The following is a 16,529-nucleotide window of genomic DNA, read 5'->3' as shown; positions in this document are numbered from 1 at the left end:
GCACTTTTCCGGGTGCTCACCATGGCGCAGCCCACGCAGGCACAAAAGCAGAGAGGCTTCAGGTCTCTAGGTAGTTATTTATTGTCGGAGAGACTGGCTGCGTCACAGCCTCAACGTGCCGCTACACGGGCGTCCCCTCACCCTGCGCCTGTTTCTCCTTTGCAGCCCTCGCTCTTGCTTGCCACTCTCTCCTCTGCTTCAGCCGCTCTGCTGCTTTCAGCTTCTGCACCTCCTGGAACACCTGCGGGATGAGCACAGGGAGGTGAGAGCAAGGGAGAGACCAGGCTGCCTGCTGCCAGGCAGGGCGGCTCCGCCACCGCTCGCCACTGCACGCAGCCGGGACCCGAGCTCCCGCAGCGCAGGCCGGCAGGAACGCCGTGCCGCAGGATCAACTCCTTCCCACGCGCCTCCTCCAGAGCTCCGGCCAGCCCTGCTGTCAGGGTGCCATGCGCAGGTATGCTGTTACAGCTACCCAGTCTTTTGGTTGTAAGCTCATTGGACTGAAATTTAGTGTTTAGAGACTGAAGGCATGTCCAGCTTTTTGGTTCTGCTCAGTTATAGCGAGACACACTGCACACAGCGGTCACACCAATGTATTTACAGCATGAGAGCAGACAGTGGGCGTACCCACACTGCTGTTCAAAGTGGCCATCACATGTAATTGTCTCACACATTAGTTCCCATACTAGGCTTTGAAAAAAAAACCTGGTTTGAATCATACATTTCTGGGCAAACTATTAGCACAATCTGCAGTTCTCACGCACAGCACATGCGACACTGCCCATAACACAACTCCTTCGTGGAGCTCTTTGCTGAGCTTACGCATTTCTCTACAGCCATTATCACTGCCTCCTCAAATTCAAAGCACGGATTACAAGGACTTGCCTATCAGTCTCTTCTGTCTTAATTATGCCCTTCTATAAAGAAGGGGATTTTTCTACTCGAGCTACAATGGCGCTCCCTCCAGACTGCTCCACACCTTGCGGCAGAAAGCCTTCTTCACAAGCCAGCGCTTGGTGATCCGTCTGGAGTAGGGAGGGGGGAGGCTGTACTGGATATTCAGCTGCTTGCAGGTGTTTTCAAAGCTATCATAGCGGACACGGTGAAGATACGCCAGCATCTTATTCCGGTGATCTATATCCATCAGCATGCGTCGGCGGTTACTTTTATCCTGCAAAGGACCTAACGTTCAATAGATTGCAGACAGATTATACTTCCATTCCAATAAATTACTTAGTATAGACCAGATTACGGCTGAAAAGAAACAATCAGGTTAAGGGCAGTATCCTAAAACCATTTTTCTTGGCAGATACTGCAAGCACATTAGGTCACTACAAGGAGATCCAAGACTTAATTTACTTTTCTCTGAAATTGCTTTCTTCATTCTGTGTCTCCACCTTCCTCCCCCAATCCTGAAGACTGCTTTCAACTTGCACGCAGTTTCAGGCGGTGGCAAAAGCTGCAGTGGCTTGGAGGCAAAGGCTGTAGGGAAGATCTGCTGGCTAAAAACTCTGTTTCCCCTGAAATGTATTGTTCCAGAAATAACACAGAAGCATTTACCTTTGTTTCTCCAGAAATTAAATGTGAAAATAAAATGTGACTTGGCTCCATCTGACCATTTGCGTTGTTCTTTGGAAAGAGAATATGCATAGCGTGAGCCATGCCATTCCAGGCAGTCCCCCACGGGAGAAACTTCCCTACCCTAGACAGGCATTTTGTGTACAAAGTGGGCTTCATCCAAGTAATTTCAAGAGGCCTCTTTTGCCGAAACATTTGGTACGACTTCTGGCTTCTTATAAAAAACTGAATTCTGTTGTGGTTTATCCTTCAAGCTTTTACGATTAACAACTAATTATGCACTTTTTTCAAATGCAATTGATTAATCCATTTCCCACCTTTTGCACTGCATAAAGAGTCTTTAATAGATCTTGTTCATAAACTCGGTTGTGATGTTTCGAACTTGGGCTCTGAGCCCAGGCAGCTTTAGGTAGGGCAGCGGCCATTATGGCATCAGCACAGTCCTGTCCACCAAACATCTTCATAGGCAGAACAAAGACAGAATACAGCTGCTGAGGTGGTAACATTAATTACACTGAAAATTAAGCAGTGAAGCCACCTCTGCAGCAAGGATTAATTTAGCTAAACTCTGTTCAAAGGTATCTGCTCAGCCATTTTCACCAATCCAGCAACAAAAAAGAACACACTCCACATTTCAGTCGGTGAGAATGCAGCTGTGACTGAGCCAGCAGTTTCCCAGGCTGGCACCAGGGAACAGTTATAACTATTTTATAAACCTTTTCAGGAAAGCCATAATCCCCAGAATGAAAATCCTTTTGTTCTAAACCGAGAAAACAACCCGAACAGCTGCCGTCTCAGACGTGTGGGCTCAGATCGCTGATGGTTACCTTGGGATGCCTCTGAAGGTGCTCCTCGTAAGTGCGTATCTTGGCAGTCAACACAGCAACTGTAAAGAACAGACGTAAGGAGCCGTGTGAGAGCAGCAGCTTTCCAGGGTGAGACAGTATCATCTGCAATCCCTTCAAACTGCCAGCTGAGCACTGCTGTTCTGACGGGTACCCACCGCACCACAGCAAGCATTACCGCTCAGCCCTCCGCATAAACGCAAAACAAACCACAAAACACAGCCTACATAAACCAGAGTCAGAACTACTACTGTTATGAAGCTGCTTAATTAGAGGCTAAAATTTTAACAACAGATCATGTGAATTTGTCTGTAAAACACCTCTTGCACTCACTTAACTACTGGTGACTTTACATTCATTTCACTTCACTTGGTTTAAGCTGTGGAGGAACACACACAAATTAAGAGGTTCTTTCCAAGAGCAGCAGCCAGCTCTTTGTGATTTCAGGCTTTGGAGAAAGGTGCTGGTGGCATTGTGAGACACCGAAGGCCTTTATTAATGATAAAGGGGCACATCTTGCTCAGCGGCAGTGCAGCCTTCATCCCCGCGCTGTCCCTGCACCGTGCTTCAGCCAGAGCTCTTGGATGCCGCGGGAAATTTGGGTTCCGTGGCTAAATCTAGTAGTTCATTTTGGTAATGAATGCAGTGCAATGCTTCATGTCACGCAAGCACTTCAAGCACCATAATGCACATGCTGCCTTTGGAGGGCGGATGCGGAGCGGGGATTTGGAAGCCACCCCAGCAGACACCTGCCAGTACGTGCAGGCCCTGCCTCTGCCACGCTCCGAGCCCTGAACAGGTCTCCCCGGGCACGCTGCCGGCGTCTCGGGCGCTCTGCTGAAGCAGATCCTCCTAACCGATGCAGCAAACCTGAAGTGCTGGGGTGGGAACGGCTGCCTCAAAGCAGAGATGTACTATCTGCCAACAATACGCTTCCACTTTTTTAACTTACCTTGCACCTCAAAGGAGCCATTGTCATTGGGAGACCTCCTGACCTTCTCCACCAGCTGCTGTGTCTTTATTTTCACCTTCTCCTTCTGTGGATAACAGAAAAGAGCTTGTGACTTTCTCAGGAACACTAAAGGTCTGAGACACCCCAGCTCTCTTCCCAAACACGCAGATAAAGGCTTTGTAATTAATAGATTTACTCAGTGTCCATCACAATATGTGTAAGAAGTGCTGCAAAAAAGGACCCGCTGCTTGCCGGGCCGTGCTCAGACTGCAGCAGTGAAGCAGCACAAAAAGATCTGCGCAGAACACAGGATCGCCGTTGTTCAAACCAAGAGCCCAGGCACACCCTCCACCCCAGGATTACAGAAGGGTGTTAAGAGGCCCCGCTGCTCTCACGAATGGAAGAGAGAACTGAAGCTGACCTCACGTCGCAGCAGCCTTTACTTTTCGCATCTTTTTAAGCTGAAGTGGTAAGCAGCAAGAAATGGTAAGATCTTTGTGCTACCTGACGATGTGCTTACTTTGTTTTCTGGGCATACAAAAAGTAAAAGTAACGTGCAGAACATCTGCTGTCCGGTGTACTATTGTCTGGAACACAGGCCAGCCACCAGCAGCATCAACAGCTCATCTCCCCTGTGACTGCCTAACATTTTCTTCTCCCATTTTAGTATGCAATTATTATACTAAAGAAGACTGCATGATAAATTTTAAGAGCATACAAGACTCATCACTCTCATGTATTTAATAGCCCCAGATTCACAGTCACCGAGCAACACTTCAGAATAAAGCAAGTGAAGGGCATTTAACAATACAGATAAGTGTTACACAAATGTGCTCACCAAATCTTCCAGGGCTTTTTCTGCAGGCAGAACAAAACTCACCTGGCTGGCCATTTCCAGGGACAACAGTCTTCTCACTACGTCGTCAACACTGCAAGGAGGTGGCAGATTAGTTTATAAGCTAGAGGTGAAGTATATTTAACCACAGAAAGAAGGTTAGGTTTTCAGCACATATTAACTTTGCTCAACTTTAATTTACAAATTTCCAGCAGCTCTCCTCCCCTCCCAAACCTGTCAGCCATGAACTGTTTCTTCCATTCCTAAGAAAAATCACGGCTGAGATTCCAGCAGCACCGAGCAGTTTTGGTGCTGTGGGAAGGACAATGATTTCAACTGCCGATGAAGTCTCATCAATTCCAAAAGCACTACGTGCACACTGGGTGCTGAAGATTCACCTCCAAGTAAGTGCGCAAGGACAAAACCCTTGGCTTTCAGACCCGCTCCCTCACAGACCCGCGCCAGCCCCCGTGACGCCGCTGGGGGCTCTCCAAGCGCCACACATGAGCAGTCCTGGAACCCAAGCACAAGAATGCCAGACTCCAGCCCCAAAGTTCAGAAACAGCCATTCATTCTCAGTTGTTTAACTACACGCTCTCCAGCACCCGAGTTCAAGACAGACACAGATTCTTTCCAAGAAGATTACTTCTACGATTTCAAGATCATTCCTTTTTTCTACGGACTAGAGAGCCCACAGCAGATGTGGACAACCAGCACTTAATCTTACATTAAGTGAACAAAACCCTTACTTACCCCTAATCAGTGACTGCTTTTGCAAATTTGACTTCCCAAACGACTTTGCAATTTTTGCACTAAATTGCACACCAGTGACCACAGAGCATTAATTAATTACTGAGCAGATGACAGCTTCCATGTATTGTGGTTGTGTGTGTGAGATACAAATCTTTGAAGACAACAGTCACTCCCTTTCCCAGCGTCATACCTATTTATTATTGGGACATTGGCATAGTCCTTCTTCAGCATGGTGGGAGGAAGATCATCCAAATGGCTGGGGATGTCTACAAAAAGATTAACATTTGAGGAGAGCAGCGAAGTCAGAGCTCTGAACACGCTTGCAAGCCAGATCAGAGGAAACAATTGCAAAGAAAATCGACTGTATGCTCCAAACAAGCAGTAAGAACTTCAGAGATCAAGCTGAGATGGCAAGAATCGAGTGAATAAAACTGGGTCCAGTCTCTTGCCTTCAGCACTCTGGATTTACAACGTGGTGTGTAGTCCACTGAGATCAGTGATCTCTTGCTAATGACAATTGCTAACTTCTCACACATTCACGAGCTGCTAAATTTTCTGAGTAACTTTTGAGCTTGCAAGGAATTATTTCTAGAGGCACAGAACCACAAAAAGGTCGACAAAGGGACCTTGTAAAGTTTCTAGTCCAACCTCCCCCTGAACGTGGGAGTCATCATTTTGTTGTCTAGCAAAGCTTTGAAAACCTCTGAGTACGGATATTCCACAGCCCCTCTGCGAAGCGTGTTCCCACACTGCACTGCCTTCCCAGCGACTCCTTCTTCCTTTGGTCTCCAGCTGGAACCTCTCCGAGCTGCTGTTTGGTACCACTGCCCCTCGTTGTGTCGTTAGGCACTACCAAGAAGAGTTGGGCTCTCTCACCCTTGTAATTACCCACCAAGAAGCTGTAGGACTGCAGAATCCCGCAACAGGGATTATATTTCCTCTCTCTTCTCATGACGAGCTCTGCATCTTTAAAGTAAAACCACGAATTTCTCCAAACACCCTCTCTCCCTGCGGCATTAGGGTACAACTCTGACAATGTCAGCAGCAAACCATTCTGCCACGTGGCCCCGTTAGTCCCGACGTACCTTTCCTCTTTCTTCTCACAGGTCTGGCGTAACATCTGGCTGTCTGAATAAAGGGACTGCAAGCTTGATGGAAGAAAACAAAGATTTATCAGACTTGTGTGCACATTTTTAGCTAGGTACGCATTAACTGCTACTCACTCTGTACTAGAAAACTGGTCAGAGTACTTAGACCCCAAGGTGATCAGTGGCCAGCCAGGCCTTTTGTCCCAAAGGAGTGTGTAACAGTTCAGTGTGGTTCCCACATGGGTGCTAGAAACAAACGGGCAAAGCTGTGCCGCTTCGGGGTGATCTGAACCCAAATGATGAGAAGACCAGAGCAGCAGGAAGAGATTAGAGACACTGAGCAGCGAGTGAGGGCTCACCAGCTGGGCGGTGTTCATTGAGAGGGTTTAAACTGATGAACTAGCTCACGCAATTTCACGTGCAGGTCAGAAGGGCTGCTCTGGGCCACCCCAGCGGCAGAGAGCAGAGGCAGCGAGACCCAGAGACAACCTGTGACCGGCAGAGCTTGGTACAGTTGAGAATATTCGTCAGCAGCCTGAGCCAAGCTGTTCTTTGACCTTTTGAGAACAAACTCGTCCAACTGCTCTTCCAAGGTCCCTGCTGTCGGACTCAACACCTGCTTCACATTATCCACCTGTGCCTCAAACACGTTTTCAAGCACTGACTTCGCCAGCCCACGTGCCCGCCCGCTAACGGAGCCAGCCGAGCAGCACGCGAGCTCAGCACCGGACGCGCGAGGCCCCAGTGCCGGGCGTGGGCTGCGGGGCCCTGCACGCCCTGACACGCGTGTCCCAGCAGCACCCACGCCAGGACCCCCACCCGCGCCTGGGCCCGACTCAGGGCAGCTTCGTCCCAGAGGCCTCCGCCCCAGGAGCCGCCCGGGCAGCTCCGGCCGTGCTCCGGGCAGGGCCAGCGGGCACCCCCGGCCCAGCGCTGCCCGCCCAGCCCCCGGCCCTGCCCGCTGCCCCGGGGGGCTCAGCCCCGCTGCCCCGGGGGACGCCCCGCGGCCCTGCCCGCCCAGCCCCGCCCCAGGTCCCCCGGACCCCCTCAGGCTCCTTCCCCCCGCCCCAGCGCACCCCCGGCCCCGAGGCCGCCCCTCCGCGCTCGGCTCCCACCCCGGCCCCGGCTCCTTCCTCCTTCGCCGGGCCCCGCGTCCCCTTCCACCCCCCCCGCCCAGCGGCCCCAGCTCCCCCCGCGCCTCACCGGCCCCGCCGCCTCCGCGGGCGCTGCCCAGGACGGCGGCCCCGCCGCGGGCCGGCCCCGCCAGGCACCGGCCCAGCGCCGCTCGCACCGCCAGCATCGCCGGCCCCTCACCGCCCCGCCGCCACGGGCGCTGCCATCTTGCCCAGGCGCCGCAGCCGAGCGCCGAGCGAGGGAGCAGAGAGCGCCGATGGGCGGAGCGCGGGTCGAGCGCCTCCTGCCGGCCGGTTCGGCGCTCCGGGCTCGTCCCGCCGCAGAGGGAACCGGGCCGTTCTGAGCGCGTCCCGTTTATTGCGGGAGGGAGGGAGGGGAGGGGATGGACGGGACGGGACGGGACGGGAGGGGAGGGGAGGGAAGGACGGGACGGGACGGGACGGGAGGGGAGGGGACGCACACGGCACCGGCGGAGGGAGCCGGCCCCGGTGCCCGGTGCGGCGGGGGAGGCCCGGGCTGGCCCTAGAAGGCGCGGCCGTCGTGGATCTCCTCGGCCCCGCAGAGGCGGAGGCCCTGCAGCAGCGGGAAGGTGGCGGGCAGCTCCTCGGGGCAGCCCCCGCCGAACCAGAGGTTCTGGTAGGGCTTGGGGCCGGGCGCGGGGAGCAGCGGCTGCGGGGCGCAGGGCCGCGGGCCGTGCTGCTGGCCCCGGTACCCCTCGCCCACCACCCGCGCGTACTGGACGGGCTCCCCGTGCTCCGCCGTGGCCCAGCCCCGTCCCGGCGCGCCGCGGGCCTCCTGCCGCACGTAGGGCCGCGGCAGGGCGGGGAAGGGGCCGGTGGCCTCGACGGCGGGCTCCCTGCCCCGCGTGGACGGCTGCTTCCCCGCCGCCCGCTCCAGCACGGTGACGGTGGAGATGGTCGCCAGGCCGGGCTCCCTCGCGCCGGGGACCTGCAGAGGCTCCTGGAGGAGCGGCGTGGGGTCACGGCCCGAGGCGGGGTGCAGCCCCCCGAGGGCAGCCCCTCGCCCGTCCGGCCTCACCTGCTGCAGCTCCGCCGGCACCCACTTGCCCAGGCTGCTGTTGGCAGGGTCGGGGACGCTGGGCCAGAACTGCTGCTTCACCCTGGGGGCCGCGGGGCGAGGGGGCTCAGCGGGGGCCCTGCAGCCAGCGGCCACGGGGCTGGCCCTGCTCCCGCCGAGCTCGCGGCGGGGGGCTGCCATCGCCCGCGTCCTCCCGTCCTCCAGCAGCCGGGCTGGGGACGGGGACTCCCGGGGCAGCCCACCCGCGGCGGGGCCGGCCTGGCTGTCGGCACTCACCGCCCGTTCTTCTGGACGCAGATGAGCAGAAGTATGAGCAGGACGAAGACCAGCCCCAGGGTCAGGAAGAGGAACTGGATTTCTGCTTCATCTGGAAAGCGGGCAGGGGAGGGGGTCGCGGGGGGAGCCGCAGTGGGGCAGCTCCAGCCACGCTGTGAAGGAGGCCGGGGAGGACCCGGGGTCTGGGGGGTCACCTCCTGTCCCTGCACCCCCTCACCTAGCACCATGGTCACCAGGGTCAGGCTGGTGCCGTTGGTGCCGCCGGCCGCCGTGGACGCCATGATGTGCACTTTGTACAGCGTCGACGGCTTCAGCTCCCGGATGACAAAGGAGCTGCGAGAGGGACTCACGGCAGCGCCTGGGGAGACGGGGGCTGTTGGCATGGCTCTGCGGGGGCCCCTCGCCGGCACGGCCCCGTGGGTCTCTGCTGGCGGGGACCCATGCGGGGACACGCAGAGGGACCCTCTCTGACGAGGGGACAGAGCCCGTGGACATCCCCACCCGGCACATCGAGGCGGGACGGAGGGCAGGACTCACTGGCCACTTCCGCGGTGCTGTTGGCCCAGAAGATGGTGTAGCTGGTGATGAAGCCGTTCTGCATCTCGACCGGCACCGGGTCCCACCGCAGCTCGGCGTCGGACTTGCTGATGCTGCTCAGGTGGAGCTTCGGGGCGTAGGACGGTGCTGAAACGGAGCAGGACAAGCGACCGGGCGCTGTGCAGAGCCGCTGCCGCGGGGGGGGCCGGCGGGCGGGGGGATGCACGGGGTGGGGAGTCCCACTCCCGAGGTGTGGGCGTCCGGCCCTGCCCCACGCTGGCTCCCCGTGGGGCTCGGTCCAGCTGAGAGCACCCTCAGAGACGAGCCGAGGCCCAGCCGGTGGGCTGAGCTCTTCTGCGCAGCCCCCGAACTGGGGGTGCGTGGGGGGAAGGCTGGCTCTGCTGTTTGCAAGGCAAAGGCTTGGTGGCGTGGGGCGAGCCCCCCGGGGCCCCGCGGGCGGCTGCTGGGGGCACACGTACCCCTCTGCTTGGAGTAGGCTGCGGTGTGGCTGGGCACCCCGACGGTGTCCGGGTAGAGGGGGTACACCGAGATGTTGTACCGCTGGAAGGGCTCGATGCCATCTGCAACGGAGAGCAGAGCGGGGCCGGGGGCTCGGGGGCTGCCCCGGGCCGTGTCCCGGAGGGGACCCAGAGGGAGGAGGGAGGGTGCGGGGTGGGCTTGGGGCAGGGCTTGGTCCTGGGGCAGCCAGGAGGGCAGGGACCCCCCGGCAGCCCCCGGCTTACCCCGGATGAGGGCCGCGGTGGCGGCCCTGCCACGCTCCATCTGCCAGCAGGCGCAGCAGCGGCCGGGCACCGAGCCCACGCGCTCCCACTCGAGGACGTAGGCGGCTGGTGGGGCCGGCGGGGCCTCCCAGTGCACCCAGAGGCTGCGCTCGTCCCCGGGCACGGCCCGGAGCCCGGCCAGCGGCTGGCCTGCGTGGGGACAAGCGTCGGGATGATGGGAGAGGGGAGCATCCCCGCCGCATGGCCCCTGGTGCCCCCAGCCCCAGCCCCTCGCCCGGGCTGTGCGCCCCGCGGGCGGCTGCTCGGGAGCCCCCCGGTCGCAGACCCAGCGAGGTCCCTTCCCTGCGGTGGGCGAGGGAGCGGCACCCGGTCTGGGAGCTGGTGGAGCTGCCAGGGGGCAGAGCCCCGGGGGGTTCCGTGGAGGTTTCGGACGGCGGGAGGTTTGCGCTGCCCTCACCTTTCCTCTCCAGGAGGACGACCTCGGTCGGTGCCGACTCGCCGGCGGCGTTGTAGGCTGAGAGGTAGACCCTCCTGGTCCCCGCCGGCGCCGAGAAGTTGCACTGGGTGTGCGTGGTGTTGCAGACGGTGGGGGGGTCCCTGCCCCTCCTCCTGGGGCTCAGGGTGACGCGGTACCCCAGCACTCGCCCGTTCGCCTCCCGCCGCCCTGGGGCCTGGGCACAGGCAGGGTGTGCGGGGCTGCTCGGTCCCCGGGGTGAAGCTCGGTCCCCGGGGCGATGCTGGGTCCTTGCAGGGACACCCGGTCCCCGGGGCGATGCTCCGGCTGCCCCCACAGCCCCACCGCCCGCCCGTGCTCACCTTCCAGCGCAGCAGCACCTCCAGCCACCCACGCGACCCGGCCGGCCGCACGCTCCACCACGCGTCCAGCTTCCCCGCGGGGGCTGCAAGAGGAGACGGGCGAGCGTGGCCATGCTGCCAGGGCCGTGCCGCCTGGCCGGGTGGAGGGGACCCCTGGGTGCCCCCGCACCCACCTTTCTCGTGGGTGGTGTAGTTCCTGCCCGGGCTCCACTCGCTCCAGTAGCCCCGCGCCGAGCTCCGCCGGCAGCGCATCTGGAAGTGGTACTGCGTGCCGAAGAGGAAGCCACAGCACTGCGTGGTGCCGGCCTGGCCGACGATGCCGGTGACCTGGAGGCAGCCGGAGCGAGGGCTGTGCTGCGGGGCTCGGCCAGCGCAGGGTCCGGCCCCGGTGTGGGTGCTGCGCGAGGCGTGTGAGGGGCACCTTGCCGTCCCCCTCCCACGCAGGCACCCCGCCACCCCATTGCGGGAAGCCCGGCAGAGCTCGAGGTGGAGGGGAGGGTCCCAGCCCCTGCTCCGGTGCCCTCCCCGGTCCCGCTGCCCCAGCATCGCTCACCAGCGCCCAGGCCGGCTCCTCGGGTCTCCGGTAGCGCAGCTCGCACTGCAGCTCCATGTGCGCGTTGCTGCGGGCCACCTCCCAGGCCAGGGCGACGCAGTCCGTCTGGAAGGGGATGGACTGGATGCTCTGCAGGGCCGGGGGGTCCAGCTGGGCTGGGGGAAGAGCCGGGGAGAGCTGGAGAGGTGCCACGATGCACGGGGCCGTTGTTAATGCTGGCCTGCCCGGACCCCGAGGTGAGGATGGGGAGAAACCGCTCGGAAACATTTAGGAGAACGGCTGGTGGCAGGGGACGGTGACCGGTGCATGCCCCTGCGCGGGGCCCAGGGCGATGCTGGGGAGCACAGCACCAGCGCTGCTCTGCAGCCCGGGCTCCAGGCGGGGCTGGTGCCTGCGCCGGATAACAGATCCCACGGGACCCGGGGTCCGGTGCGCGGCCAGGAAAGCGGCACGTTGGGGTCTGCCGGGGGGGAGAGCCCAGCAGGGCCGTGGGAGGGCTCAGCGGGTTCGTGGGCAGCGCTTCCCTGAGTGCGGAGCAGGGAGGATGAGTCGCACCGTCTGGGAAGGTTCCTTTTATAAATAGTTTATAGGAGCTGGATATATTATTAATAGACCTCCTGAATAAATGGGTAATCAATTGCTGGAGAGAGTTGTAGAGTGCAGCAGGTCAACCGGCGGCTCATAACCCGCCGGCGCGCACTGCTCGGTCTGTCACGCGGCTTTGGCACCGATTCATCCCGGCAAGCCGTTCCTCACGGGAACGTGCCTGTGAAATACGACCTAAGAGCCCGACGTGCTTTAGTGACGCTCTAATGCCCCTCTCCCTGCCGATGCGCTTCCCTGGCCCCTGACCTCTGCACAGGGCAGGCAGCTCCGGCCACCACTCACCGACGTCCATGGGGTCGAGGCAGAGATGCTCCGACTCGGCCGTGCCCAGCGCGTTGGTGGCGGACACCCAGATCTCCATTTGCCGGTAGAGCTGGAGCAGCCGGCGCGGCACCGTGCAGCGGCTGCGGCCGCCTTGCGGGGTGCAGCCCGTCACCACCTGGGCTCTGCTCCTGCGGCAGCGAGAGGGGTGGGCGTGAGGGGACCCTCCAGCAGAGGACAAGGCTTGCTGCGTGGTTTGGCAGAGGCTGGGGGCCAGGAGAGGTGGCCGGGGGCCAGGCACCGGGCCCGTGTCACCCCCCCGGTGCTTACCTGGCGCATTTCAGCGTGACGCTGGTGGGGAGGTGGCTGTCGGCTCCCTGCGCCCACTGGCACGTCAGCCCGTAGTCGCTGAGGTTCAGGACGCAGCTGAGGTTGAAGGGCTGCGCGGGCGGGTCTGGGAGAGAGCGGCCGGGGAAGAGCCTGAGCGAAGCGCCCGTGCTGAAGGCGGAGGAGCCGCAGCCCCTCCGTGCCCGGCTGCACAGAGCCCCGCTGCCACACCACCGCTCCCCGAACCTGCCCCGACATGGCCCCCGCCAGCCATCGGCCCCAGCTGCTGCCCAGCCCGCCCAGGGCAGGCTCACGTCTTGGGGAGGAGACGTCTGGACCCGGCTGCCAGGCTGCACCCCTGTCAAGTGCACCACGGGTGACCCGCGGCGGCAGCAGACTTACAGCCCGCCCTGATCTCGGCCATGCCGACGCGCTGCTTGGTCCCGTTCCACTCCACCCAGCACCACAGCTTGGCCTGCGTGCGGTTGAACTGGGGCAGGGTGAGGTTGGACACCTCCGTGCCCCCCGGGCCCTGGTGCTGGCTCCCGGCCACGGGCTCGTTGTCCAGCATCCAGGTGATCCGGACCTTCCCCCGCTCCAAGCCGCGGCAGAGCTCGCTCCGGATGGTGCAGGATGCTGTGACGGCCGAGCCCAGGGCCACAACGGGTGAGCCCACCACCACCGAGGCACAGCCCAGGGTCCCTGCAGACAGGAAAACCCTGTCACGTCCAGGGCACGGCCACGACGAAGCCATCTCAGCTCCTCGGCACCCAGACAGGACAGAGGGACGAGTGCCTCTCCCCTTAGCCGGGCCCCCCAGCCGCCGGAGAGGAAGATCCGGGCGTTGGGCAAGGCTGCCGGCACACGCCGGGCCCCATCCTGCCAGTGCCCACCGTGCCGCTGGCACTCCTGCCGCCCGCAGCAGACACTGGGTGCCATGGCCCAGCTGGCGGAACGGGCACCGGGCGCCCGGGTGGCACGGGGCAGGCGGCTGCGCGACGGGATGGGCCCCACTCACCGCCCGGGCGCAGGAGCAGCAGCAGGGAGAGCCGCAGCAGGAAGGGTGTCCCAGCACCGCGCCTGCCCATGGTCTCCTCCGTGGCTTTGGCATCACCTGGGGTGGAGAGAGCGGCTTGTTGTGGCGGGTCGGGAAGGGGCTGGGGACGAGGCGGGCTGGAGCAGCCGTGCTGCCATCGTCACCGGCGCTTCCTGGAGCAAAATGTCCTTTTGCCATCCGCAGCAGCCTCTCCCCGCAGCCCTGCTGCCGCGCTGACACCTCCGCCCCCGAGCTCGGCAGCCCAAGCTGCCGCAGGCGCCGGCGTGGAAAAGCGCAGCGGCGAGGTGCTCGGGCGGGGATCCCCCCGGCACAGCCAGTGCCCGGCGCTCAGCCCCACGCGCCCCGGTGCTGGCCGCAGGCACCGGCTGATTTTATCTCAGGTATCTCTGCCGGGCAGAGATTTGCGGTTTCGGGGAGGGTTAGCGCTGGGTTGGGGCAGCCGAGGGCTGATAAGCTGAAAGAAGGAAACGAATGAACGGCAGCGGGGCTGGCCGGAGCTGCGGGTGCTGCCTTCGCCCCTGGTGCTGCCCGCTCCACCGCACCCGATGCCAGCGGCAGGGAACGGCCCCGGGAGCGGTGCTGCCTCTGCCCGCGCCCGCTGCTGGCTCTCCCACCACCCCGCGTTGCTCCTGGCCGTGTCCTCGCTGGGGCCGGGCACTTGCCCCAGCAGGAGCTGCTCATGCTGCGACCGGCTCTGGGTGCCCACAGCTCCTCTCCCCACCCCCAGCCAACGTCCAGGGGCAGACGAGGGACCGGAGTGTGGGTAACGGGTGAGCAGCCCCCCGCAAGCACCCAGCACACGCGGCTGTCCCAGGCAGGGGACATAGCAGAGCAGCTCGTGCAGCCACGGGCAGGGTGCTCAGCTGGACCTGAGCACGCTGTGCCCCATCCTGCTTCACCTCCATCCCTACCTCGCCTCCATCCCTACCTCTCCTCCGTGCCTGGTGCGTCCGGCCGCCGCTCACCGCCCGCTCTGAGCGCCGGGCTCCGGCTCCCGGCAGCTCCCCATGCTCAGTCCATTTGCTAACATGCTGCTTTCACCGTTAGTTCCTCAAAACCAGTGCCGTTAATTGCTGTGACTCTCTGAAGAAGGTGATTGCAAAACACTTCCCTGAAGGCTGCGACCGCCTTGCTCACCGCAGGAAGGAAAGCCCAGCGGCACGCACACAGCCGGCGGCGGGGAGCAGCACCCGGCCGCCCACCCTGCCCACTCCAGCAGCCGGGACGGGGCACAGCCAGGATGGGGCACAGCTGGCTCCTTGCTGTGACTCCCCTGGGGCCACGGGGCTGGGCTGGGGGACAAGGCAGGGGGACATGGCCGGGGGACAGGGCAGGGGGACATGGCAGGGGATGTGGGCTGGGGGATGTGGGACTCAGGGGGCAGGAGGCAAACCCAGCCGTGGCTGCCAGCGCAGTACGGTGCTGCCTGGGTGCAGTTTGCACCCCCCAGCCCCCTCCGCTGTCCTTGCTGGGCACTCAGGGTGGGGGACTGGGCTCAGCGCCACATCCTCGTCCCTCCCAGCTCCAGCCCTCTCCCGGGATGTGCCTGCCAACCTCACTGCCCTGGTCCCTGGGGACAGCACCGCTGCCCTTAGCAGCCAAGCCTGGGCTGTCTCCTAAAGCCTGGCCCGGGAAGAGCTGCCCTGTGAAGCCCTGTTTGACCCAAATTGTGTTCCCACCACAGAGTCCAGCTCTCCCCAGGGCGAGGGGACCTGTGAGATTCCCCAAGGGCAACCCGAGACCCAGCTGTCCCGCTGGTACCTCCCCGTGCCGACCATTAACCGGGTTTCTCCAGCAGCGCCTTGCCAGGGGTCTGGCTGCGGGACGCGGGGCAGCTCTGCCCACCCGTGCCAGGCTGGCATTGCAGCCCCGGGTGGGGAACCCTGCGTCCCGTGGGACGGGACTGGAGCTGGGGGTAAACAGGGGATTGCCCAACCCGCCACGCACTCGCAGCCTTCGCAACGGGGGCAGCTGTTGTGCAAACAGCTGTTTACTACGGGATGTGCAGCACGCGTTTCACCCCCAGCAGCGCCGTACTCGGTGCTCACGCAACCCCGCGCTGCAGACAACGGCGGGGCCAGCGCAGCCCCCACCCCGCCGTCCCCCCGGCTGCTGGCCCGAGGGAGATGGCCCAGGCTGCAGCCAGCCGCCTCGCAGCCCCGACAGCCCAAGCAAAGGTTTTCTCCCCCAAACCTCCCGTGCCAGGGCCCCAGCCCCGCGCCCGGAGCAGGCTGGGCTGCTGGCAGGGGCAGTGCGGGCGCACGGCTCCCCGGGCTGGGGCGCGGGGCCGGTTCCCACAGCCGCTGGCCTGGGGCAGGGGAGCTGCCCTTGCGACATTTCCCCGGGGTGTAGCAACCCCCAGTATTGTGGGACGGAAGAGCGTGGCTCGCCGGCTGTTTACCAGCCGGAGCGGGAATATCTGCGGGTAGCCATGGCGACGTGGGCATCTCCGTGGGAACCCGAGGGCAGGCAGCGCTGCAGAGACCCGGCCGGACACAAACAACCGCTGCCTTCCCCCGCCACGGGGTACGGGCGAGGGGTCCCCATGTCCCGGGGTGCGGGAGGGACTGCGTGTCCCACCCCAGCACACACCAGCCCCGGGAGTGCCCCACGCTCCGCAGGGAAAGGGTCTGTCCCCGAGGAGGCTCCGAGCCTGCCGCTCTGTCCGGCCACGGCTCTCGGCACGGCTCCCTGTGCTGCGCCCGGGGCAGCGGCCCCTTCCCGAGAGCAGGGATGGAGCAGACGTGTCCCCCATGACCGTGCTCTCGGTTCCCCTTTGGCTCTGAGTCACTCTCACAAGCCCATGGATCCCGTCCCTGGGATGTGACAAGGGGACAGGAGGCAGGGTGCCATCCCTGCGGGGCACCCACGACCGGAGCCTCGGGTCCCAGCCAGCCCGGCGGAGTGGCCTCGGAGGGGCCGGGGCGGGAGGACACGCAGGGAGGAGGCTGTTGGGGCACGAGAGCCGGCTGGGTGATGGCAAATCCCATGGGATGAGGCCGTGGCAGCGCAGAGGCAGGTGGTGACATGGGGACACAGTGCGGGACAGACCGGGGAGCACAGTGTGGAGGGAGAGTGGGTGCTCACGGCCCGGACGAGGCGCGTTTCGGGGTGAGCGGCAGGGTGGTGG

The 16,529-nt window shown here is 62.4% G+C and overlaps 2 protein-coding genes across 4 annotated transcripts; both read right to left on the bottom strand.

The window, feature by feature from the left end:
- Nucleotides 1-65: 65 nt before the first annotated feature.
- Nucleotides 66-7,389, bottom strand: MRPS15 (mitochondrial ribosomal protein S15). Its single transcript, XM_075438159.1, has 8 exons — nucleotides 7,255-7,389; nucleotides 6,049-6,111; nucleotides 5,154-5,229; nucleotides 4,256-4,304; nucleotides 3,376-3,460; nucleotides 2,406-2,464; nucleotides 980-1,171; nucleotides 66-241 (listed from the first exon to the last, which is right to left on the bottom strand). The coding sequence occupies exons 1-8, from the start codon at nucleotides 7,349-7,351 to the stop codon at nucleotides 122-124; spliced, it is 741 nt and encodes a 246-aa protein (XP_075294274.1). The 5' UTR covers nucleotides 7,352-7,389; the 3' UTR covers nucleotides 66-121.
- Nucleotides 7,390-7,551: 162 nt separating this feature from the next.
- CSF3R (colony stimulating factor 3 receptor) lies at nucleotides 7,552-14,437 on the bottom strand. Of its 3 annotated transcripts, none has more exons than XM_075437940.1 (16): nucleotides 14,328-14,437; nucleotides 13,361-13,456; nucleotides 12,745-13,044; nucleotides 12,346-12,469; nucleotides 12,037-12,206; nucleotides 11,149-11,303; nucleotides 10,769-10,922; nucleotides 10,596-10,678; nucleotides 10,237-10,450; nucleotides 9,780-9,968; nucleotides 9,516-9,617; nucleotides 9,037-9,183; nucleotides 8,717-8,857; nucleotides 8,500-8,590; nucleotides 8,224-8,305; nucleotides 7,552-8,145 (listed from the first exon to the last, which is right to left on the bottom strand). In XM_075437940.1, the coding sequence occupies exons 2-16, from the start codon at nucleotides 13,428-13,430 to the stop codon at nucleotides 7,708-7,710; spliced, it is 2,460 nt and encodes an 819-aa protein (XP_075294055.1). In that variant the 5' UTR covers nucleotides 13,431-13,456; nucleotides 14,328-14,437; the 3' UTR covers nucleotides 7,552-7,707. The 3 variants fall into 3 exon arrangements, with proteins under 3 accessions (XP_075294055.1, XP_075294056.1, XP_075294057.1); XM_075437941.1 differs by having other exon boundaries at nucleotides 7,552-8,133; XM_075437942.1 differs by lacking the exon at nucleotides 12,745-13,044.
- Nucleotides 14,438-16,529: the final 2,092 nt, after the last annotated feature.

The sequence above is a fragment of the Opisthocomus hoazin genome, chromosome 17 (genome assembly GCF_030867145.1).
Source record: "Opisthocomus hoazin isolate bOpiHoa1 chromosome 17, bOpiHoa1.hap1, whole genome shotgun sequence".
In the NCBI taxonomy this organism is placed as follows: domain Eukaryota; kingdom Metazoa; phylum Chordata; class Aves; order Opisthocomiformes; family Opisthocomidae; genus Opisthocomus; species Opisthocomus hoazin.
This window is presented reverse-complemented; position numbering and strand designations above follow the sequence as displayed.